This window comes from Podarcis muralis, chromosome 3, assembly GCF_964188315.1.
Source record: "Podarcis muralis chromosome 3, rPodMur119.hap1.1, whole genome shotgun sequence".
In the NCBI taxonomy this organism is placed as follows: Eukaryota; Metazoa; Chordata; class Lepidosauria; order Squamata; family Lacertidae; genus Podarcis; species Podarcis muralis.
This window is the reverse complement of record NC_135657.1, coordinates 46,674,610-46,699,573: the sequence shown is the minus strand read 5'-3', so window position 1 is coordinate 46,699,573 and position 24,964 is coordinate 46,674,610. Positions and strand designations below refer to the sequence as shown.

The 24,964-nt window shown below is 42.0% G+C and overlaps 1 protein-coding gene across 4 annotated transcripts in view; it reads right to left on the bottom strand.

The window, feature by feature from the left end:
* PCNX2 (pecanex 2) overlaps nucleotides 1–24,964 on the bottom strand; it is a 110,764-nt gene that overhangs the window by 62,932 nt on the left and 22,868 nt on the right. For all 4 annotated transcript variants that reach the window (XR_013392194.1, XM_028724040.2, XM_077925789.1 and 1 more), the window contains exons 11-17: nucleotides 24,634–24,787; nucleotides 24,507–24,539; nucleotides 18,627–18,798; nucleotides 9,287–9,397; nucleotides 8,256–8,347; nucleotides 4,251–4,360; nucleotides 1,950–2,046 (exon numbers count right to left, since the gene is read on the bottom strand). Coding sequence is in view for 3 of the 4 variants with exons in the window: in XM_028724040.2 (XP_028579873.2) it covers nucleotides 1,950–2,046; nucleotides 4,251–4,360; nucleotides 8,256–8,347; nucleotides 9,287–9,397; nucleotides 18,627–18,798; nucleotides 24,507–24,539; nucleotides 24,634–24,787 (769 nt within the window). In the remaining variant the exon portion in view is untranslated. The remainder of the gene's footprint in view (nucleotides 1–1,949; nucleotides 2,047–4,250; nucleotides 4,361–8,255; nucleotides 8,348–9,286; nucleotides 9,398–18,626; nucleotides 18,799–24,506; nucleotides 24,540–24,633; nucleotides 24,788–24,964) is intronic.

The following is a 24,964-nucleotide window of genomic DNA, read 5'->3' as shown; positions in this document are numbered from 1 at the left end:
TCCATTTGAGTGAAAGGCTAAAGCTATGGAAGAAGCAGGGACCTTTTTGGGTGCTAGTGCTGTGAGCCCCTCTAGGTTCAGGTTGTATATATGTGTAAATAAGCCATATATCCTAAAGACACCAGAGTCTTGGCTACGCCTCATTTATCCAAAAGGAAAACAAGCCCTGGCTGGGTTAAGGCACACCTACAATCCCTGGAATCTCGCAGTGCTTGTGGCGATTGGGTTGGCGTGTAGCAGCATTCGCCGAGTGAGTTGAAGGGTGTGACGTGGGGGGTCTATGATTGAAGTTAAAAAGAAACAAAGCAGGGGATGCAAAGTATCCTCAGGCGCCTGCAATTTTTATTAATACAGCAGTGGAGGGAAGCGACTGTTTAACCTGTTGACACACCTGTTTTCTCCATCTAAAATCCTCCCCACTAATCTTAGTGTGGAAAAATATAGGTAAGAATATCGGACTCTGTGCCAGACTAGCAAATTGGTCCCTCTAGCCTAGAACGAACTACTGTAGGAGTAGGGAACCTTTTTATTTTGGGGCCTAAGTGTGCTACACCCTCCTAGCCAACTTTCCAGGGGCCAAACACCAGTGTTGGACATGACTTTCCATGCACACATACAGAGCACACAGGAATTTGTCCTCCTCACATGTCACGCACACAAGGAGGGCAATGGCATGCTGCCAAACCCCATCCCCTCCAATGCCTCACCTGGTGCCTTAATAGCATTCTGGTTTTCCCAGTAGTGATGTATGGAAGTGAGAGCTGGACCATAAAGAAGGCTGATCGCCAAAGAATTGATGCTTTTGAATTATGGTGCTGGAGGAGACTCTTGAGAGTCCCATGGACTGCAAGAAGATCAAACGCATCCATTCTTAAGGAAATCAGCCCTGAGTGCTCACTGGAAGGACAGATCGTGAAGCTGAGGCTCCAATACTTTGGCCACCTCATGAGAAGAGAAGACTCCCTGGAGAAGACACTGATGTTGGGAAAGATGGAGGGCACAAGGAGAAGGGGGCGACAGAGGACGAGATGGTTGGACAGTGTTCTCGAAGCTACAAACATGAGTTTGACCAAACTGCGGGAGGCAGTGGAAGACAGGAGTGCCTGGTGTGCTCTGGTTCATGGGGTCACGAAGAGTCGGACACGACTAAACGACTAAACAACAACAACATTTGAGAGCAAAGGTATGGGGGCTTTCTCTACTCATGAAGGATTCTCTTGTGATTTCGGGCCTTGCACTATTTCTACCCCCTCATCTGCAATGAATGCTAGAGGCTCTTCAGGGTTTCAGATAGGGGTATTCCCCAGTGCTGCCTGGGACCTTCTGCATGCAAGCCTCTCTATCACTAGCTATCTATGGTATTTCTCCAATACAGGTACAGGGACCGACATTGTGCATGTGCTTTTTCCATAATGAGCTAACAGTTCTGGAGGAGTACATTTAAATTGGAGAAGTGGCACAGGAAGGGAAAGCTAAATGCCTTTCAGCCTTCACTGCTGTTCTGAGCAAAATCAGAGACCCAACATGACTGCTTTAAGGTTCTGTTTCTAATAAACACCCCGGATAATGCCTGTTTTAACCACGAGTGTCATATGCAACTCCTGTTAATTTTCTCATGGAAGACATAATGATTTCCATTCACACAAGATGCAATTTTGCAACACCCTCAGCGCTGAAGAATCCCAGCGACTTCCGCCTAATTGCCAAAGGAGGAAAAGTTAAGAGCGAGGAAAGCAGCCTTGTCGTCCCTAAAGCCTTTCTTCCTTCCACTGTCATTCATCTGAAGCAATTCGCAGCTCTACCCCAGACTTGCTTCTCTGCTAGAGATTTAAATAATTTGACCAGACATCTTGACACTTTGTGTGTGAAATAATATCACAGCATGGTTGTGGGATTTCAGATGACGCCTTTGCATGGGCTCCCCGTGAAAACAAAGAAACAAAACCTACCACTGACTCTCTCATCTTCTCGGGTAGTGGATCAGTTTGTGAATCTTCCAAATGTTGATGCAGAAAGTGAGGGAAATATTTACATTGAATAAGAGACCTGGTTTAAAAAAACACACAAAAACCCCCTCGTTTAGGACATTTTCATATAACAGCTTGTAAATGAGCTATTTATAGGGCAAACTAGGCATTAGTGGCTATGTTTTCTAACTCGTCTGGGTAAAACAAGGGGAAGCTACTACAAAATATGTGAGCCCCACCCAGTCTCTGATGTGCTATATGGACCCATGACAGAAGATCATCACCACTCAGCAGACCATCACATGGAGGTATTTCAGGATCTGGCTGAAAGTGACTGCTCATGACTAACAGGCCAACACTACAGGACTGGTCTGGGTACAAGTATAGCTATTTTCTCCCTGCCCGCCCAACTGGGATTACCATCATATAAGGGGGAGAGCAGAGATGCAGCCATTGGCTTCCCATGTGTCTCGTGTCACTGTTCCTGCAGCCCTCTGTGTGTCAGGGACGGAAAGTCAACTATGGTACCCACAAGGAGGTTGTATTTATTTATATTTATTAAATTTAGATACCACCCCTCATCACAAGATCTCAGGGCAGATCACAGAATAAAATACAAGGTAAGAACACAAGTAAATAATTAAACAATAACAACAAAGCAATACCCCCCCTTTCCCAAAGATACATTTAAAAGGTATTAATCAGCCAAAGGCCTGGTTGAAGAGGAATGCTTTCAGCTGTTGCCTAAAAATATATAATGAAGGTTCCAGGAGAACCACCCTGGGGAGAACCTTCCACAAATGAGGAGCCACTACAGAAAAGGCCCTTTCTTGTGTTGCCACCCTCCAGATCCCACATGGAGAGGAACACAAAGAAGGGTCTCAGATGATGACCACAGAGTCTGGGATGGTTTATATGGGGAGAGGCAGACCTTCCACTCTGAGGTTCCCCATGAAATAAGAAACCTGGAAGATCAGGGTTCTGCATTGTCTCGGGAGCCTATTCAGGTACAGCAGACTCTCCATGCAAGCATCCAGGCCATGACACATGGTGGGATGCAGAGATGGGGTCTGTGCAGTCAGGACCAACGGTTTCATCCCCACTCTCTCCCTTGTGCAATGGTTAATTGGCTGTGTGGAGATTGAGCAAAAGGGAGTTAAATAAGCACAACATAAGAGGCAAATCAGTATCATTTTCAAGGTGTGAGTTTGCCACCACATCCTTAGCACCTACATTTTTAATTATTATTTTTTACATGCACTAGAGAAAATAACCTGAAAACAATTTGAGAACTGATTTAAGGGTTTTGCAAAATTATACTTAATGTTAGTGTTTCTCTTCTTTCAACCAGTCATAATTAAGAGGTTAAGAACTGCTGTATCAATGGGGGGCGGGAATGCTAATTTCAAATTTAGTTTTGTGTTCCAACTTCTTTTTCATCTTTATGGCACTGCATCTCATCTGAACATTTGCAATCCCTTGAATACCCTTTAATTTAGTTCAAAGTAATTTGGGGGAGGGAAGAGGATTATGCACTTTAATCGTGGTTAGTCCATGAATATTTGATGCTTTTTAAATATCAGAAATAAGTGTTTTAATCTCAAACAAGATATTTAAGAGCAGTTCGAACTGCAGAGATGTGATTAAAGGTATTAGAGGAGATTAGATACTGTACAAGGCAAGCAAGCAAAGATTTCAAGGACACAAAACTCCTCACTTAAAGTAAAATGCAGGAGCTTTTTTTTTTTTTTTTTGTAAATAAGCATGAATGAAAAGTGGGTACATTTTCAACAAGGGGAAACATGTTTGTACTTTTGGGGGAATTTTAAAGAGCTATAATGGGTGTTTATTCCATTCTTGTGCAAAATCTGAGCAGATTTGGGCTTCCCAGTGCATCACTGTGATCAGCGAATCAAGACACCGTTTGTCAAGTCACACGTCATATAGCTGCACTCGTAATGTCCCAACCCAGGATCTAGACAGCCCAGGATCTAGCACATCTAGACAGATTCCTAAAGTCCTCCTAAAGAAAGAAGCCTGCTATTTCCCCCCCTCATAAAAATGTAAGAATTGACTTTCTGCGTCTAACCAAAAATCAATCAAGCACAATGGTTTCTAACCTCAAGGAACCCTCTCGCTTCTGGTTTTCCTGATGGTTTTCCTCCCACAGGTATGCTCACCACACAGATCAAAGCCACATCATTCCATTTCTGTTAATTTTACAGGAGCATCAGTATAAGCCACAGTGACAAAGATCTATAGAAGGATTTGCTGATGACTTACATTAAAACAGACGGGTCGCTACTTTGCCTACTGAGATGGTATGAAAGGGCAACCAAAAGGCCACAGAAAGCAGAGAACAGTGCAGGAATGTGTTGAGCGTCCCACGGCTCCTGCAGAAGTAAATGGGGGTGGGGAAATGTCCTTAAATTCAACTGTAACACCACATATTAGAAGAATTACACTGTTAATTCTAATCTGGGAGAAGCTGTGATGTTTCCGACACACTGCATAATTATATAAACCACAATAGCATCCTTATATAAACCACAATAGCTTTTCAAATCAGCAGTTAGCAGCAAAAGAAAAAAGGAAAACCACATGAAGTCAGCTGATTCTACCCGCCCACCATGCTGACCGACCACCAATCTCCTTCCTACAAACCTGCGGACCCAGAGGAACAATGAATACTTTATAATGAATCCATCTCATTTCCCTTCCAGCACAATGACATGGAGTAGTCTTAAAACACAAAATAGTCGATAAAACAGCTGTGTCTTCCATCACTTGCTTAATATAGACAACTGCTGCCTTATGGGTTCTGTAAAACAACAATGCAAACCACACAGAAGCAGCTTCGCGTGGCAAACCACAGGTGTTATATAGCTCCCGCCATATTGTGGACAATTTCGATGTCTCCATTGCAAAGCTAGAAATGAAAGAAATTGGCGGAAACTGTATAGGGAGCTGCCTCACACCCACTGAAAGCTGAAGGGAGCAGCCTCCCTTGGTGGCATTTCACACTATGGCCATTGCTTGCACATCTAGTAAAATTGGGCCTAATTATGCCAGCATTCTGTGGTCCATCGTTGTATAGGCAAGCAATGCCTATCTTTCTCCTTCTGCTTTGAGGTCCAGACGCTTCTCTGTTGCCACTCTAATAATAGTTTCATAAATTTAAGGTGCTTTTAGAAGTTATTTTATTGTTTTATCACTTGTGTGACTGACAGCAAGGTCCCTTTGGGAGGAAGGGTGGGTTATATAAGTTTAATATATAAATAAAATAATAAGGTAAGACTCAGTACATATTCAAAACCAAGTTGCTAAGGAAAACCATGAAGAAATATCACAATCGTATTCATTTTGACATTTGTGAGCATCATATCACTCATAATAGATAGTCAAACTTGAAAGCTATTTCATCTTTCGAATAGCTGTAGGAAAGACTCCAAAGTTTTCTAATTTAAAGAACTTTTATCAATTTGCAGCCTGTCTCCAAAACTGCCTCACATATTCTGAAGTATTTGTAAATACAGATCATGTTTTTCTCTCGACTCTATGAACAGAATGTAATGGAATCGTGGATTTCTTTTAAACGTGCTTCTGTGGATATCAAGTCATGTTTTAAAAATCTACTGAGAATTCTAGCTGTTTGAAGATTACCTTTACATTGTAGAGTCTGCCACTCAGCAATGTTAATTAAGACAAATTAGTCAAAGTTATGGGTGTGTGGATTAAGTTACTGGTACTAAAAAGTGGGCCTCACAAAGCACTTCATGCCTCATTAATATAATCAATGGGTGTGAGAGAATTTAAATATTCCGATTTCACCTGTTAAGAAAGCCTTGAACATTAATTAGCTACAGGAGCCTGTAAATCAATTTTGTACTTCAATGCGCCTGAGAACATATGCACAGAATGTACACCGGTACATATACTGCCACTAAGCGTGCCTAAAAGCAGGGATAGCAAATCAGTTTCCAGTGTAGACTTACTGTAAAATAAGTGGCTGGGCATGAATAATAAACATTTATTAACTAGGAAAAACCATAACCAGGAGGATACAGGGGAATTATTTGAATGGTATCAGTGACTTCATGGGGTATCATCTTAACTCTATGTTGGATCATGCCACAAATATGCCTACTTCCCCTTGATTTGGGGGGCTAATTTTGAGAGAGTCAAAGGCTAAGGAACAGCCCAAGTTAAAACTGGAATGGGGTCCTATTAGGTAGTTGATGGACAGTGCTGGTCATCTCCTGGTAGATCCTGCAACGAAGGTGGTAGCTAGGCCTTCCTTTGGATTCAGGGGGTAGGCAGGTTTGAGTCTCCACCTTACTACTTATTCCTTCACAGACAGCACAACTCCCATCTGACAACTTTGATGCAAGTCACTGCCTTCTGAAGCCAGGCAGTTGTCTGAAAAGTCTTTCAGAGCTTCCGAGGGAAATGCAAACTCAGGGGCTGGCCACCGAACAGTGACAGAGAAGACACGCTGCATGAGGAAGGTTCCAGCTTCAACCAATCCCATTTCAATACACACACTGAAAGAGGTGGCCATTATAAAGAAGGCGTTTCAAATAATTGACAAGAGAGAAGAAGAAGAGTTTGGATTTGATATCCCGCTTTATTCCTACCCTAAGGAGTCTCAAAGCGGCTAACATTCTCCTTTCCCTTCCTCCCCCACAACAAACACTCTGTGAAGTGAGTGGGGCTGAGAGCGTTCAGAGAAGTGTGACTGGCCCAAGGTCACCCAGCAGCTGCATGTGGAGGAGCGGAGACGCAAACCCGGTTCACCAGATTGCAAGTCCACCACTCTTAATCACTACACCACACTGGAGAGGATGTGATGTTGAATTGTATTGAGGTTGCAGTCACCTAAGTTGCATGCATGCCACACATTTAAAGCACATCCCCCTCCCCAATAATCCTGGGAACTGCAGGAAATTGTGTTTTGTGTGCTTTAAACACATTGAGTTTTACATTTCACAAGCAGCAAAATTCTATATGACAAGGGATGTGAGTGTGTGCGCACGTGCCCAAATATATATTAATCCTTCTGTTCCACATCTGCTCGGTTCATTTATTATTTATTTTGTCTATTTGTTTGCTATTATTACAATTTATCTCCTGCCCTTTACCCAAAGTTTCCCAAGGTGAGTTACAACAATTAAAACACATCCAAAATGTTTCCTTCTTATTTATCATTTTTCAATTCTCTATGACCACTTGCACTGATCAATAGGACAAGCAATCTCTGTGTGGAGAAAGTGTTTGTGTGTGTATTTCTTATTATATTCTATCTATGCAGACCACAAGCAAAGCAGGAGGGAAAGCACTATGAGATCTGAGTGCCCTTTCTACTGAATTTGGAGCGTGCACCACTCCACTACAAGAATGCCCTGAAATGGAAATGAAAGTCATTTTTAGAAAGGAAATCAGGCTCACGTAGGCCTTCACTTCACACACCATAAAGAGGTATGAAAATTCCAAATCCAGAGTGGACTAAGGTTAGAAGGTGAAATAAGTAGTATCATTTTTGCATGCCTAATTTTTCTGCTTTAGGAGTATCTTCAAAAAGAACAGAGTCATAAAAATTCAAATGAGGCATAATTTTCCTGTGTGAACAGAAAGTCTGCAGTTAATACGTGTAATTTGAAGGAGATATCTTGTAAATCTTTTGCAGCACACTCCAACTTCAGGGTAGCATTATGAGCACATTTCAAAGCAGTATGAAGTCGAGCCTATGGGCAAGATTGCTTATCTACAAAGCCACCTGCCTGCTGTAATTTAGTTGATTGTGCTGTGAAAAGATGTGCAAATGGCGGAACATGTTTAAAAGGATTGTCCTTAACGCTATTTACCAAAGGCGATTTGGAAGTTCAGTTAACCCTCGGAAAGCACAAAACTATACAAAGCAACTGATTAATGTGTTAGCATTAAGATTTTCGTTCTCTCCTCCATAATCGCATACAATATTTCCCAGCTCCTTCCACTTTAAATTCTCCTTTTTCAGTTTTCACAAGAGATGCTCCACTTGCACAGTGGCCTTCCTTCCACATTTATGTTCCACAAACATAAGTTATGAGGCAGGGTCTCCTTATTGAAGCATATATGCACAATACACCAAGTTTCACAAACTTTCCCCCTTTTTTTGCAAGGAGGGAAAATATTGCAAATCTGAGCATTATCTATACAGGTCTGTAGACAGAAGAAAACAGAGAAACTGAGACTGGAACCACAGTAGCAGCTGCCTTGCTTTGCCACCAGAATCACTCCCCTTCTTACCTTTACTGCATTGAAACAGAATGCGTACAGGACAATCACAACTATGAAGCTCCGAGAAATACTGTACAGCGAAGAGATCATCCCGGCAGCAGCTGAAACACAAAAATCAAAATGCACTGCTTCCTCTCTGGATATAGCTGTTATGGTGCACATTAAAATATGTCATGGATAGCTCGGTTGGTTAGAGCGTGGCGCTGATAATGCCAAGGTTGCAAGTTCAATTCCCACATTGGACAGCTGCATATTTTTGCATTGCAGAGGGTCGGACCAGATGATCCTCAGGGTCCCTTCCAACTCTACAATTCTCTGATTCTTTGACAGAATCCTGCCAATTTATGACAAGGGTTTTGCCCAAGTCAAGAAATCGAACAAGTTATTGGACCTGGAGAGACCAAAATGACAACCTGAAGCATTACTAATTCAACACATATCAAAGTGATTGCCGAAGAGGACATGGCTGTGGGCAGACCACAGTGCCTGCCCACAAAAGCGAGACCTGTGATGGGATAGTAAAACAGCTGAAGAGGAGAGGCATGGAGAGGCTGGGCAGTGGTTCTCAACCTGTGGGTCCCCAGATGTTGTTGGACTACAACTCCCATCATCCCTGAGCTCTGGCCTTGCTAGCTAGGGGTGATGTGAGTTGTAGTTCAACAACATCTGGGGACCCACAGGTTGAGAAAGGCTGGGCTAGAGGAAGAACCGTGATTGAGGAAAAGGGCCCTGTTTAACATCACTTCTCCCCGACCTCCCAGAAACTCACTAAAGCTGCTGTAGGCTGGAACTAGGTGCATTTAGTGCACCTGACTGGTTGCTCAATGGGACACAGACACAGGGAAGAGCCATCAGACCCCGGTGTCCCAAGCCCTTCCATGGATGGATGGATGGATGGATGGATGGATGGCTGCAGCCAGCATTGCTACCAAAGAAGCAACACCAAAGGTTTTCTGGTCGCCATATTTATCCATGTTGATGATCATGAAGAGAGAGAGTTGTTGCATGCAGGCATTATCTACACAATATAAGTTACTTACCAGAACCTCCAAACAGCAGCATATCAATTTGTTCCAGGAGATATATGCAGAAAGTGTTGATTTGTGGGAAAAGGCCAAGAAGGGAAATGGCAGGAAAGCAAAATAAAAATCCTGAAATTAAACATGCAGAGAGGCAGAAAATTAGATTATTGCCTGCACCTGGGGAAAAAAATATGTCATAAGAGTACAAAATCAAGAAAGGGATTTGGGGAAACTGTTGGGACTCCACCGAAGCTGTTACCTACACATTCCTCCTTTGTTGCTGCTGTTATTATTATCTTATTGAGTTGCCACATGAAAAGGCTATAATATAAATGTACTGAATATCGTTATGTGACACTGTAATAATTGCTTGATCTGTGGTCTAAATGAAAATACAATTTGGTGAAGGAACGATTACACCCTCGTGAACTCTGGAGACTGCCTTGATCTTATTCCCTACACTATGGGGTCAACATCCTAGTGGACTAGTACAGAGCTCGAAGAGTAGAAGCTTTTTAGTGTCAAGATGCAACGAAATGATTAGATGTTTAGGTAGACATATAAGAGGGACAACTTGTTCAGGAGTGGTTGGCCTATGGATATAGGACTAGATACAGAGCTGATGACCAATTAGTGCAAATGTGAGGTGCATATGTGACTGCAATGCCAGCATACATTGAGAAAACTATCCTTCCCATGAGCTATTGAAAGGCCTTATGGGGTGGAGCACACCAGAAGTGGGAAGACCTCCCTCCATTTCCTCGCCTTGCTGCTCCCAGAACACCAGTTGAAGAAAAGAGGGAGGGGGTTGAGGGTTCAGATATTTGGAGAAGCATCTTGGTTGGTTTATGAGCTGATCTGACACAAGCCAGAGGGAAATCGCTTATCTCATTTCCAATTTCAAATATGTAGCAGGCAGAAGGGAGCATATTGTGTCAAGACAGCATGTTAACTGCTGCAAAGTCAGTTACGCTGGAGCTGTATCATGAGAAATCCAACAAAAATCTGATCTGAAATCCATGGGAAAAAGGAGGGGGAGGCGCCTCTTGTCGGGTCATAGTTCCAGTTCAAGAAAAAAGCAATCAGACAGCTATGTTAACAGGGCCGTAGGGAGGCTGTAGAAAATTGGGTCTCAAATTGCACACAGACTGTTTGTTCTGCATCTTATGGTGGGGCAGGGGGACACTTTGTTATTTCTGGCAATTTCCCCTGTGAATAAACCATGTGTTACTTAAGCAGACTGGGCAGGCTACATTTTTTATTCTAATCTGCCATGAAAATGAAAATAAATGGGCCGGGGGAGCAAAAGTCAGTTTGTGCGAACTTTCGCATCTTACTATACAGCACCTGGCACACTGTTACTTGACTCCTTTCTTACAAGGTGCCAGTTCTTGCATGGCTCAGTACTGGGCAAGCACAGTGAAGGCATCCAGCTTTGTAAACATTGGCCCAGGAAGGCCCACTAGCGTTGAGAGAATTAAGGCAGAGTGGGAGAAAGGAAGGTTTTCTTATTCTAGGCAGTTAACAACGATTTGTAATATGACGTCCCTAAGGGATTCTAATGACGTGCACCTTTCCAACAGAAAACAAAAGAAGATATCAAGTTGTCTAGCATAAAATTAAAATAAACGTGGTGGTGAGATAAACCTGCTTGATGAATCATGTGCTTATGCTGGCATTCATTTGCACTCCTCTCTTGAGTAGCTATTGAGCAGGTATATGAGCTCTATTATGAGTATATATTTGTATGTAAGAACATAAGAAGAGCCTGCTGGATCAGGCCATTGACCCATCTAGTCCAGCAACCTGTTCTCACAGTGGCCAGATGCCTGTGCGAAATCAGTAATCAGGATTCAAGCACAAGAGCTTCCAGTTACTGGAATTCAGAAGAACTGCTGTCTCCAACCGTTGAGGGAGAGGACGGTCATCGTGGCTAGTGACCCTCAACAGCCCTCTCCCTCCATAAATTTGTCTAATCCTCTTTCAAAAGCTATCCAAGTTGGTGGCCATCACCACTTCCCATGGCAACGAGTTCCATAGTTTGACTATGTGTTGTGTGAAGAAGCACTTTATTTTATCTGTCCTGAACTTTCCAACGTTCAGCTTCATTTGATGTCCACATTTGATGTCCACAGTGTTATGGGGTGGGAGATCACAATCCACTTTCTCCAGGTTTGCGTAATTTTAAAAACGTCCATCATGTTGCCTCTTAGTCACCTTTTCTTTAAACCAAAAAGTCCCAAACATTGCAACCTTTCCTCATAGGGGAGCCACTCCATCCCTTTCATCATCATCATCCTCATCCTCATAATTTATTATTTATACCCTGCCCATCTGGCTGGGTTTCTCCAGCCACTCTGGGCGGCTTCCAACAAAATATTAAAATACAATAGTCCATCAAACATTAAAAGCTTCCCTAAACAGGGCTGCCTTCAGATGTCTTCTAAACGTCTGGTAGTTGTTTTTCTCTTTGACATCCGGTGGGAGGGCGTTCCACAGGGTGGGTGCCACTACCGAGAAGGCCCTCTGCCTGGTTCCCTGTAATGTCGCTTCTCACAGTGAGGGAACAGCCAGAAGGCCCTCAGCACTGGACCTCAGTGTCCGGGCAGAACGATGTGGGTGGAGACGCTCCAATGCCGTTTAGGGCTTTCATCATTTTGGTTGCCCTTTTCTGAACCTGTTCCAACTTTGCAATATACTTTTTGAGGTGAGCTGACAAGAACTTACCACAATATTCCAAATCTGGCTGCACCAAAGATTTGTATAATGGCATAATGATGTGTTTTCAATTCCTTTCCGAATGATCCCTAGCATGGAATTTGCCTTTGGTACGGCTACCGCAAACTGGGTTGACAATGACAACTTCGTCAAGGTAGCTAACTATGATCCCAATGTCTCATTCCTGGTCTGTCACCTCCAGTTTAGATCCCATAAGCATATATGTGAAATAAAGATGATTATTTTTTGACCCAACATGCATCACCTGACACTTGCCTACGTTTAATTGTATTTGCCATTTTACTGTCCATTCACTGAGTTTGGAGAGGTCCTTTTGGAGAATGGCACAAGAAGACTAGCTTGGCACTAGGGCTTCACGGGCTTTTTGATGCCATCAGCCAATGCACCAGCCAAACTCCTTATCTCTTATTTATTAAATTCTTCCAACCCTAAGTGCTAACTGATGAGCAGGCCGAATCAACAGGTTACCAAGCAACTATAGGAAATAACGAAAACACATCTGCTGGAGTCAAAAGGCCCATTCTTCAGTAATAAGGGGACCATTTGCCCAATTACACACTTATTAAGATGGGAAATTAAATCCATCATTAAAATAGGGTGGGAGGAGAGAATAAAATTATATTATGCCCCAAAAGCATAATATAAGTGACCATTAATGAGGAAGAGGCCAAATGTTGAGAGAGAGAGAGAGAGAGAGAGAGAGAGAGAGAGAGATTGTTTGGCAGACAAGCCATTTCATTGTGAGAGACTAGAACAAGAGAACTGTAAAACTGGCGTGTCAGAACTGTAAGATATATGTGCCAGTGCTTATCACAGAAAGGCCTTATCATTCACTGGTGGATTTCCTCTGTTGCTGTAGGAATCTCATCAGTGGCCGCAGGAAGTCAGTATATCTGCAGGAAGTCAGTATACCTCCAGTATACCTGAAGGAGCACCTCCAACCCCATCGTTCAGCCCAGACACTGAGGTCCAATGCTGAGGTGGTTCCCTCACTGCGAGAAGTGAGGTTACAGGGAACTAGGCAGAGGGCCTTCTTGGTAGTGGCGCCCGCCCTGTGGAACGCCCTCCCATCAGATGTCAAGGAAATAAGCAACTATCTTACTTTTAAAAGACATCTGCAATTGGGCAAATCTCCAGGGCCAGATGGCCTTACCTCCAAATACTATAAGACATTGAAAGACTATTTGATACACCCTTTATTGGAGGTTTGTAATGAAATCATGGAGGGGAAGAGAGCACCGGAATCGTGGAAAGAAGCTTTCATCACATTGATACCTAAGTCAGAGACTGAAAAGACACAGCTAAAGAACTACCGTCCCATTTCACTCCTAAATGTGGATTACAAAATCTTTGCAGACATTTTAGCAAGTAGATTTAAAAAGGTGTTAAATGAAGTGATTCACAAGGACCAGGCAGGCTTCCTCCCAGGTAGACAAATGTTTACCAACACAAGGAATATTATAGATATTTTGGAACTTTTGCAAACAAACATTAATACAAAAGCAGTGTTAATATTCATAGACGCGGAGAAGGCCTTTGACAATATTTCATGGAGGTTTATGAAGAAAAATTTGGAAGGGATGGGAGTGGGACGGGGGTTTGAAAATGGTATAGAAGCTATTTACTCAGAACAAAAGGCTAAACTGATAGTTAACAATGTGGTGACAGAAGAGTTTAAAATTGAGAAAGGAACACGACAAGGTTGCCCTATTTCCCCCTTGCTGTTTATTTCGGTCCTGGAGGTGCTTTTGAACATGATCCGAGGGGACCAGTTGGTGGAAGGAATTCAGGTCGGAGCCAAACAGTACAAACTTAAAGCTTTTGCAGATGACCTAGTTCTGACATTACAGGAGCCAGAATCTAGTACGAAAAGAGTATTACAACTGATTTATGAGTTTGGTTGGGTGGCAGGGTTTAAATTAAACAAGCAGAAAACCAAGGTATTGGAAAAAAATTTGACGTCATTAGAATCAGAAAGGTTTCAGAAAGAAACAGGTCTAAATGTGGTTAAAAGAGTGAAATACCTAGGGGTAAATATTACAGCTAAGAATCTGAGTTTGTTTAAAGACAACTATGAGAAATGCTGGTCAGAAATTAAAAGGGACTTAGAAAGTTGGTCTAGACTGAAACTTTCCTTGTTGGGCCAAATTGCTGTTATAAAGATGAATGTATTGCCAAAAATGCTGTTCCTGTTTCAGACCCTACAAATTATGGATAAAATGGAGTGCTTCAAGAGGTGGCAGAGAGATATTTCGAAATTTGTCTGGCAGGGCAAAAAGCCCAGAATTAAGTTTAAGATTTTAACTGATGCTAAAGAAAGAGGGGGGTTTGCCCTGCCGGACTTAAGGTTGTATTATGAAGCAGCAGCGTTCTGCTGGCTGAAAGATTGGCTACTTCTTGAGAACACTGATGTTTTAGATCTGGAAGGTTTTAATAACGCTTTTGGATGGCATGCATATCTGTGGTACGACAAGGTTAAAAGTCATAAGGCTTTCAAGAACCATATTGTTAGGAAAGCACTGTTTAATGTTTGGACAAAGTATAAAGATCTATTAGATAATAAGACTCCAAGGTGGCTGTCACCAATGGAAGCAAAGGCCCTGAAAAGACTCAATATGGAGGCCAAATGGCCGAAATATTGGGAAATATTAGAAAAAGATGGAGATTCTTGGAGGTTGCAGAGTTTGGAAAAACTAAAAGATAAAGTGCGAGATTGGCTACATTATGCTCAGATTAAAGAGGTTTTTAATTCAGACAAAAAGATAGGATTCCAGGTGGAAAAATCGAAGCTAGAAACAGAATTGTTGGAACCTAAAACAAAGGTCTTATCTAAAATGTATAACTTGCTGCTAAAATGGAACACACAAGATGAAACGGTTAAATCAGCTATGATAAAATGGGCACAGGACATTGGGTATGATATTGTGTTCGCTGACTGGGAAAAGTTATGGACCACCGGTGTGAAGTTCACGGCATGTAATGCCTTAAAAGAAAATATAATGAAAATGATATACAGGTGGTACATGACCCCAGTCAAGCTCGCAAGAATATACCATTTGCCTGATAATAAATGTTGGAAATGTAAGGAGACTGAAGGAACGTTCTTTCACCTCTGGTGGACATGCCCCAAGGTTAAAGCCTTCTGGGAAATGATATATAATGAACTGAAAAAGGTATTTAAGTATACCTTTCCCAAGAAACCAGAGGCCTTGCTTTTGGGCATCGTCGGCCAAAGGGTGCTAAAGAAGGACTATACTTTTTTTATGTATGCAACAACGGCAGCAAGGATACTGATTGCTAAATATTGGAAAACACAAGATTTGCCCACGCTGGAAGAATGGCAGATGCAACTGCGACTATATGGAACCAGCAGAAATGACAGGCAGAATCCGCAACCTGGGAGAAGAAGCAGTGGAAGAGGATTGGAAAAAATTCAAGGACTATCTACAAAAATACTGTAAACTGTATGAATGTTAAGAGGATGAAAGAGTAAAAATAAGGGTGGCATCAGTAAATTAGCTAAAAAGAATGCGAGAGTATGGTGAAATTTGAGTTAAAGTTAATTATTGAATAATATTATGTTCAAACCAAGGTTTTAAGTTTTGGGGAGGTTAATTTAAAATGGGAAACATAATAATTGGAAAATACAAATAAGTATCTGAAATAAGGTGATAAATTGCTGTCTAGAATTTCTCAAATTTGGAAAGCAGGAACAGAAGATGTGAGGAAGTCTGAATAATTATGAAAGTAAGATTCTGACTATGATGTTATATTTTTTCTATTTTTCTTGTATGCTTTTTTCTATTGTGTGCTTATTCTTGTTCTTTTCTTTTCTTTATGTATGTTGAAAATCATGAATAAAAATCTTTATAAAAAATAAAAAAATAAAAGACATCTGAAGGCAGCCATGTTTAGGGAAGTTTTTAATGTTTGAAGTTTTATCGCTTTATTATTATTATTATTATTATTATTATTATTATTATTATTATTATTATGCTGGGAGCCACCCAGAGTGGTTGGGCAAACCCAGCCAGATGGGTGGGGTATAAATAATAAATTATTATTATTTTTAAGTCAAGGAGGTGACCTTACAAGATATACCCAGGGAGTTACCAAACCTCAATGTTCCTCTTTAGGGCTAGGTCTGCCGGAGCCCTCTGGGTCAGGTTGTGGAGCCAAGCAAGCTTTGGCAGGTCTAGGGACTAAGGCCAGTGTTTTCGTTATGTCAGCTGGGGTGGAATCCAGAACAAAAGCTATCTGTTCACCAGTGTGGTTCAGTTTCAGCACCATCCAGAACTCATAATAGAGTTACACTATGCAAGAACACAGCCACGTAATGTCCACATCACTCATGGGAAGTACTTCCACTGTTGGACCTAGCTTTTCTATTTTTAAAGCTATTTTTATTATTGAAAAACAAATAAAAAACATACAGAAATCAACATCAAATGGCAAGCATTTTTAACATAAGAACTAAAAGAAAAAAAAAGAAAAAAAGAGAAGACTTCTGATTCTCTGTCTATCAGCTTTAAAAACTCTTACTTCATAATAACATGCTTGATCTTGAAGTGGCTAACAATCCCCATCCACCCCCGAGAATAAAAACAAAATTAGAATTTATAAAATACATAGAGTAAATGTTTATTTATTCACATTTCTATCTCAGTTTTCCTCCAAGGAGTTTAAAGCATCTGAAACATGGTATTGTTAAAATTGGTAAATATGCACCCCAAAAGCACACTGGGTGTTTTCACCGCACCCTGAAAGGTAAGCAGAAATACAACTGGGTGGACCTCTGTTGCAACATCCTTACCTTGGCACGATGACAGAGAATGCCCAGTCCCTTGTGCTACCTACCCTATGTTACTTCCAATGGCAGGAGACAACACAGAATGGTCTCCAGTGTTGCCCCCAATGATTGAGAAGTTTCAAGTTACAGCCCTAAAAGCTACTTCAATGCATCTTCCAGAGGGGTCAGCTTGGAGCAGAGAAGTAATCTCAGAGGGGTATTTAACCCTTTCACCACTTTTCTATTGGAATTTTCTCACCACGCTTCTCCCCATCTCTCAGGACTCCAGCTGCATGTTCTCCTCCACAAACATGCATTTGGAGCAGCTGGAGGAGGTCAGCAGGGTGAGGTGGGGAGAGGAGACATGGGGCAGCTTGGGGAGGGTGAGCAGCAGCAATATATCTTAAAGAGACGTCCCACCTCTTTTCAGGCTCTTTTTTTAAAAGCAAAACAAAACATGGCACTGCATAATAAAGACATTAAACAACACCTGAACATTCCTAACACTCTGAAAACACCCCCAGAAATTATTATAACTTCTTCCATTACATCAGGGTGGGGAACCTTTTCAACCCAAGTCAGCTTTCACTACTGGGCAACCTTCCAAGAAGAACATGGCAGTGATTGGCGAGACCAGAGGCAAAAGTGGGTGGGGCAACAAATGTCATTTTTACCATTGCATAGTAGGATGGCGGCTAACAGATTGAGGTTGAATCCTGACAAGACAGAAGTACTGTTTTTGGGGGACAGGGAGCGGGTTGGTGTGGGGGATTCCCTGGTCTTGAATGGGGTAACTGTGCCCCTGAAGGACCAGGTGCGCAGCCTGGGAGTCATTTTGGACTCACAGCTGTCCATGGAGGCGCAGGTTAACTCTGTGTCCAGGGCAGCTGTCTACCAGCTCCACCTGGTACGCAGGCTGAGACCCTACCTGCCCACGGACTGTCTTGCCAGAGTGGTGCATGCTCTAGTTATCTCACGCTTGGACTACTGCAACGTGCTCTACGTGGGGCTACCTTTGAAGGTGACCCGGAAACTGCAATTAATCCAGAATGCGGCAGCTAGACTGGTGACTGGGAGTGGCCGCCGGGACCACATAACACCGGTTCTGAGAGACCTATATTGGCTCCCAGTACGTTTCCGAGCACGATTCAAAGTGCTGGTGCTGACCTTTAAAGCCCTAAACGGCCTCGGTCCTGTATACCTGAAGGAGCATTTCCACCCCCATCGTTCAGCCCGGACACTGAGATCCAGCGCCGAGGGCCTTCTGGCGGTTCCCTCATTGCGAGAAGTGAGGCTACAGGGAACCCGACAGAGGGCCTTCTCGGTAGTGGCGCCCGCCCTGTGGAACGCCCTCCCATCAGATGTCAAAGAGATAAATAATTACCTGACATTCAGAAGACATCTTGAGGCAGCCCTGTTCAGGGAAGTTTTTAATATGTAACGCTGTACTGTTTTTAACACTGATTGGGAGCCGCCCAGAGTGGCTGGGGAAACTCAGCCAGATAGGCGGGGTATAAATAATAAATAATAATAATAATAATAATAATAATAATAATAATAATAATAATTATATTATGTTTCTACACAAAGGACCAGTGAGGGGTGTGGCTTGAGGAAGTTTTTGTGAGTCAGTTACAGGGGCCTGAATTTCCCTGTCCCTGTGCTACAAAGATCAGAGGTTACCAGTGCTTGACCATATACAACACACAAGACATCCATCCATGTTTAAAGGTTTATTCTCTACCACATTCTGAACCCCAGAGATAAAAAGAGGCAAAAGAAGTGACAAAATAAGAGCATCAGACTGCCCATTATTAACGTTTAACTCACCGATCACATGGTCTCTGGCTGCCCGAAATGATCCTGGCGAGAAGATCTTCAAGCCATATACCGTATAAATAGGGGGGCTTTTGTTTTGGGATCCTGCATCTAGCAATAAAATAAGGCCACACAATATACAAAAATACACAGGCCTGCTATACGTTATCAGCTGGTTGTGCCCCTAGAAAAGCAGACAAAACATAAATATATTTAATGCTGCCATTATACCCTTTCATACGCAAAGCGCAAATTTTCATATTGTACATCACAAAAATATTTTCATATCGCAAAACATGAAAAGTACAAAACTTAGGATATGCATCTCAAATATCAGAGGATAGCAGTATATTATGATTTTCTTTTTTATTTCAAAATCCAAATGTATATGCCATTACACTACAATGGCCTTGTACATAATCCTACAATGGTTCGTACATAATTCTAAACCGTAGTTAAAATAAATGGTTTAAAGTGAACAAGCAATGCACTGGTATTCACTGTGTGCAAAAGCCTGCTACTCATCCACGTCAAGCCAGAGTTTATTTTAACACGGTTTAATGCTACATGTGAACCAGTATAATAGCAATTATATGGAGCCACAAGCCTTGTACCACTGATGCCATGGATGAAGTGGTCAAAGGACCATCCCACCGCCCCACTTTTGTGGGTATCTCTTGTAACATTATGTTCAGCACCCTGGGAGTTGCTGTATTGTGTGTTCTTCCCATGCTGCCCAGCTTAAGGTTACCAGACGTCCCCGTTTCCTGGGAACAGTCCCCAGATTTACAAATCAGTCCCCATACAAAATCCATTGAAGTTGAAAAGTGTACCCCGATTCATTGAAAAAAAATCTGGTAACCTTAGCCCAGCAATGCTGGAAGATCTTGGATACATAGGAAGATCAGCGTTGATTCATACTGGAAACCTCAAAAGTGGCAGCAGGAGAAGATGTGATCTTCACTTTTCCTGTGTGCTGTCAGATACCCACTGGTATGGAAGGACACAGAAAGGACCCACACAGCAGCTCCCAGCTAACATAACATTGGAAGGGGCACCCCACCCCCAACTAAGAAGTCTGTGCAAATTTTCAAAACTGCAAAACCCACGGAAACAGCCTGAGATGAAGAGCACTTCTAGCTCTCACTTAACAATCCTGGGGGAAACCACTCGGGGACAGTTAGGCCAAATCTCCCCCAGCTGTTTTAATACTGAAGGGCAAACATGTGGGGACTCCAATCATTCTTTAATTTCCCTGCTGTTGTGTGTCCTGGCATTAGCATCAACCTGCCTTGTGTGCTTTCACTTTAATGCAATTCTGTGAATTATGAAGAAGTACAATATGGCAGCCTGTCATGCCAACTTGCGGAGCCGCTCATAAGGGCGCCTGTGCTTCCATTTGCATGTATTATAAAATGTGAAAAAATGTTGGTGCTTGTAACACATTATGCAGCACTGCTCTGTTTCAGATCTCTGATATATGTGCCTTGCTTTTCCATTTTGTCATGGAAAAAGCTGCTGTAAAGCTATCTGAAAAATATAAAGAAGGTTTTGAAAAGAACAACAAGAAGAAGAAGACTTGGGCGCAGAAGAGAAGGGAAAGCAGAAGGGCAAAAACTTTATGGAGCTTTCTTCCAAAGTCCATTCAGATTTTCAGGAGACTGGTCAAAATGATCTCCTTTCACAAGGTATTTGGGGAAGGGTGATCTGGTTAGCAGAGAAGTCCCTTCTGTTTTTTGATGATGCTGTTTAGTGTGGTATGGATCCAGTTTTAGAAGACTTGTGCTTTTGTTGTTATGAGGCATGTTGAGGACCTGAATCACAGGATGTTGGATGGACTGGAAAGAACTTTGGTCTGAACACCTATGGATTGTGTGACATCAATTAAACCTTGTCTTAGCTTAACCACTGGCGGAGGAAGAGGGGTGCAGGGGGAGCGCACCGTCCCCGGCAAAGCGATCCTGGTGAGGTGCCACGCCCCCAGGACGTGCACCAGCTCCGTCCCTGCCTGCTCTCCGCCCCCCGGTGCTGGAGCATGAAGCTCCGCCACTGAGCTTAACATGACGGCTAAAAGCAGCATGGATGAGCAAAGTAGCTGCACCCTCTTTTCCAGTCCCTTGCATGTCCATGCAATCCCAAGGTTTGGTGGGATTTGCCCCTCTGCAAACAGAAAGGCTCCTTCTTCTGTTCAATGAAGGAACTGAGATCCAGTGGAAGCTCCCTGCTGGAGGAAGGTTGTATGTAAGGTGACTTTTGTTGATTCTGCCTTTGGCCCTTGCCAGTCAAGTTTCTTCCCACACAGTTCCAGAGGGTTCCCTGACACTCCAAAGAGATTTTCAGGGGGTGCATAGGAGGCTACAGAGTGAATTAGCTTCTCCCATTCTTCCACAGGAGCATCCTGTGGGTGGAGATCCAGCCACAGATTCCATCCAGATGTTCATAGGACTGAGTTATTTGTTTGGATAATATAGCTGGCGATAGGGGTGGAGAGGGGGCTCATATTGCAGTCATGATGGGCACAACAGATGCCATGTCTTTTCCCCCCAAAGCATTTGCAAAACAGGGGATATGGAGAGCCTATAATTGCACAGCACGGTGGTTTGAAAGAAATGGCCATACTAAAAAGACATCAGAATCAGTGAAATCAAAAAGAGGGCAGGTTTCCCTATATAATAGCATTTCATAAAAGAAATCATAAATTTAGTATTTCAATAAAACTTGACTACCACTGCTGAACTTAGGTCCCCAATATTGCATTAGAAAAATGCTTTCATTAAAAATCATTAGGTGCTTTGTCTCTGCCAGTACTTTCAAATCAGGCTTTGATGTTATTATAATGCAATTTTGATTAAGCCAATTTCTTTTCATTTTAAAACAAATGTGCACATTATTAATGTCTGCCCATGCAACTGATTTGATTACCGCTCATGCTACTTTATATGGTTTAACTGACAAACAGAACTTACATTTAGCACAGAGAAAATTACCTCTTTAGCGAGGTCTGAATATTTATTTCTTATAAATCACTGGAAATCATATGTAGTAATGATTGGAACTAGAAACTAATGTGCTCTCTAATAGCAATGCCCAGTTTGCATCTAAGCATGAAATGCCTTTCAGCTCTGATGTATCTAGCAATTCCATATGCTTTGTGATTTATTTATGCTTGCAGGGAAAAGAAACACAATGAAGTTCAGGATTAACTAATTTGCATGTTAGCTGTGACATGAATTGCAGTGAACTTTGACAGCAAAATGACTTGGTGATTTGGGATCATGCAGAGTCTTTAAGTTTGAACCCATGGAGTTCTGGATTCGAGTTTTACAGTCTTTCTGACTGACGCAAGGGAGGGCTTATACAAATATGGGAAGAGCTACAAATGAGCGAGAGAGATCCCAGTGTGGGTGCCACTCAAAAGTTGATAATATTGGGCTAGTGGTTGCAATTATAGAATCTAGGGTCAAGCCCAGAGGGTAGCACTGAGAGAAGTCATTGGCCCCATGGTGTTTATGGTATCTAGTACCACAGGGTACTATTTTCTCATTAATGCTTTTCAGCATCTCAATGAAACCTCTAGAAGCAGTCACTAGGATGTCATCAGTACACAGATGAGCCCCAACTCTTACTTCCCTATTACATCTGAATCAGGTGGCACTGTGTGAGGACCGGATTGGTGCCTGGATGCAGTAGTGGGCTGGATAGGGACCAATAGTAAAGCCTAATTCCTGGTAAAATGGGGGAGCTGTGGGTGGGTGGTTTCTGTGTCCATGGGATTACCTATTCTGAACAGGGTCACACTTCCACTGAGAGACCAGGTTCACAGCCTAGGGATGCTCCTGGATCCATCTATATCACTGGAGGCCCAAGTGGTCTAGGTGGCTAGAATACCTTTCTATAAGCTTCATCTGGTGAGACAACTACACCCATTCCTCAATTCCTGGTCACTATAATTCAGGTGCTGGCAACCTCAAAATCAGACTACTACGTTAATTCATTCTAGAGGGGCCTGTTGTGTTTGGTCTGAAAGCTGTGACTAGACCAGAATGGAGCTGCCTAGTTGTTGATGGCAGCTTCCCATCACCAGCATATAACTCATCTGCATATAACTAGCTATCATGTCAAATCCAAGATTCTGCTGATAGTATATACAGCTCCGAACAGCTTTGGACTAACTTGCCCCATATCTGCCTAGTCTTTATGCTCAGCTGGAGAAGAACTGTTAAGAGTGCCACATGATGCTTGCTTTCCTTCTACAAGAAACAGGGCATTCAGTATGTCTGCACCCAGTTGTGAAGCCCCTGCCTTATTCATATTAAGCAGACACCATCAGCACTTTGCTTCAGATGTTTGCTCAAGACTCATCTGTTTACACAAACTTTTTTTGATATATGGCTCAACCCAGTTTCTACTGTGTATCACAGTCCAGATGTTCAGCACTTTTTTGCCGTTTTATGGGTACGTTAACTGCCTAGATACTTTGTTTATTGTGTGGCATACGAGCATATAAAATAAATAGGTTTAACAGTCACAGAAATGCCATTCTGTCTATGCTCAACAAGGCAGACACAATTAACTAATTCAACCAGCACTGTCAACAATTTCAAAAAAAAAAATCAAGCTTCCAACTATTTCTGAAACACATACACACACAATACTAGAGTATGTGAGTTCAAGGTTACACACATAGTGCTATATCTAACGATATTGTCCACTGGTACTTGTTGAGTTTTATTTTACATATTATTTTGTGTGTAAAAGTAGCAAATCAATTATTTGCTGGGGTGTGTGTGTCATCAGTCTTCTAATCAGCATTAAGCCTAGCCAGCTGATAACCTACAAAATAAGTATCAATAAGTATCTAAACGGTCACATGCCACAATCTTTTTTTTTTCCTCCCCCCCCCCACCCTTTTACTGCAGAGAATCAAAAGTACATTAAATTCTACCTTGAGCCCTGAGTGAGGACAAGTTAAAACTGGCAACAAATTGAATTTTCACAGTGGTATGTGCCATTACAAAGGACTTCTGGCTTGAATTCATAGTTACCATAGCTAATAATTCTCCAAGAATTCTGTACACCAAGGCCAATTTTAAAAAGGGAAATCCTTATCCTCTGCTCACTATAATAATGGCTACCCAGATTTTTAGAACCCTCTATAATGGTCTGTGGGCAACTTTTGATATCACCTGTGTAAGCCCAAATAAGTAGGTGAGCAAGTAATTGCATAACTCATCTTACCAGAAACCCATTTAACATCCAAAACAAATGACTCAGGCAGCAAAACTGGGGGAGATGTGTGATTTCAAGATGCACATCCAGCACACATTTCCCCATGGAGGGAAGGATGTGAGTCACTGCTTCAGACACTGTCTGGAAGCATGGAAAGGGGATGTGCAAGTCATTTGCACATTTTCTTTCAATGCTTCTGAGTAACATCAGAAGCCACACTTTGTCAGCTGGGAATAAGTGAATTCTGTTCCTGCAATTAGCAGATCCCATGCATCTCAGCTTGATGCCACTTGGTAAAAACATTCCTAGTATATATCATAACTCTCCAGTATTGATTCTTTAATTATGCTTCTCCCAAAGTACTACCGTACTTTGGTGCTCATGCAGAAAGGGTGATTCAGACATCCAGAATGACAAAGTACAAGTTAATTTAGCAAGGAGAAAACATGTGTCACATGCAAGTCAGTCAACCTGCGGCTTCTTCTAATTACTTTGTATCCGTCATCAGAATAAAAAAGTTGAGTTTTAACTTTTTAGTTGGAAAAATGGAGTTAGGATTCTAAAGAGATGGCTTATTTCAACTATTTCCAGAAATTCAGCTGAACCAACTGACAGAATAGATATGTCACTGGTAAAAGCCTTTATCTGTTGGATGAAACTTACATGTATTGGTGAGGCAGGATCGGGCTGAATGCTCTGAAAACAAAACAAGATTCACCGCATTAGCTATCAGTGAATTACAGGACCACCCCACATGTCTTTGTTGAACTTCTCTTTTTTTTACTTTTACCTTTAGAAGGGAGTATTGACAGCTTGCCATGATTAGACAGAACAGGAGGATCCAAATGTCTTTACAAAAACCTTGGTTCATAATTACAAAGCCAAGAAAAGAAACAAGGATTACTAGTAGAATTGCCAAAACGTTCTCCTTGATATCTTCTGTCCTATAGAAATAAAACACAAGTATTTTACTCAAAGAAGAAATACAACCATATGTATAACATATCTTTATAGCAAAATTAGGGAGAGGAAGGGGCAGGTGCAATGTGCTCTCTAGAGAAATTAAGTGAAACGAAAGGGATTTAAGTCCATAACTGTGCATTATTATTATTATTATTATT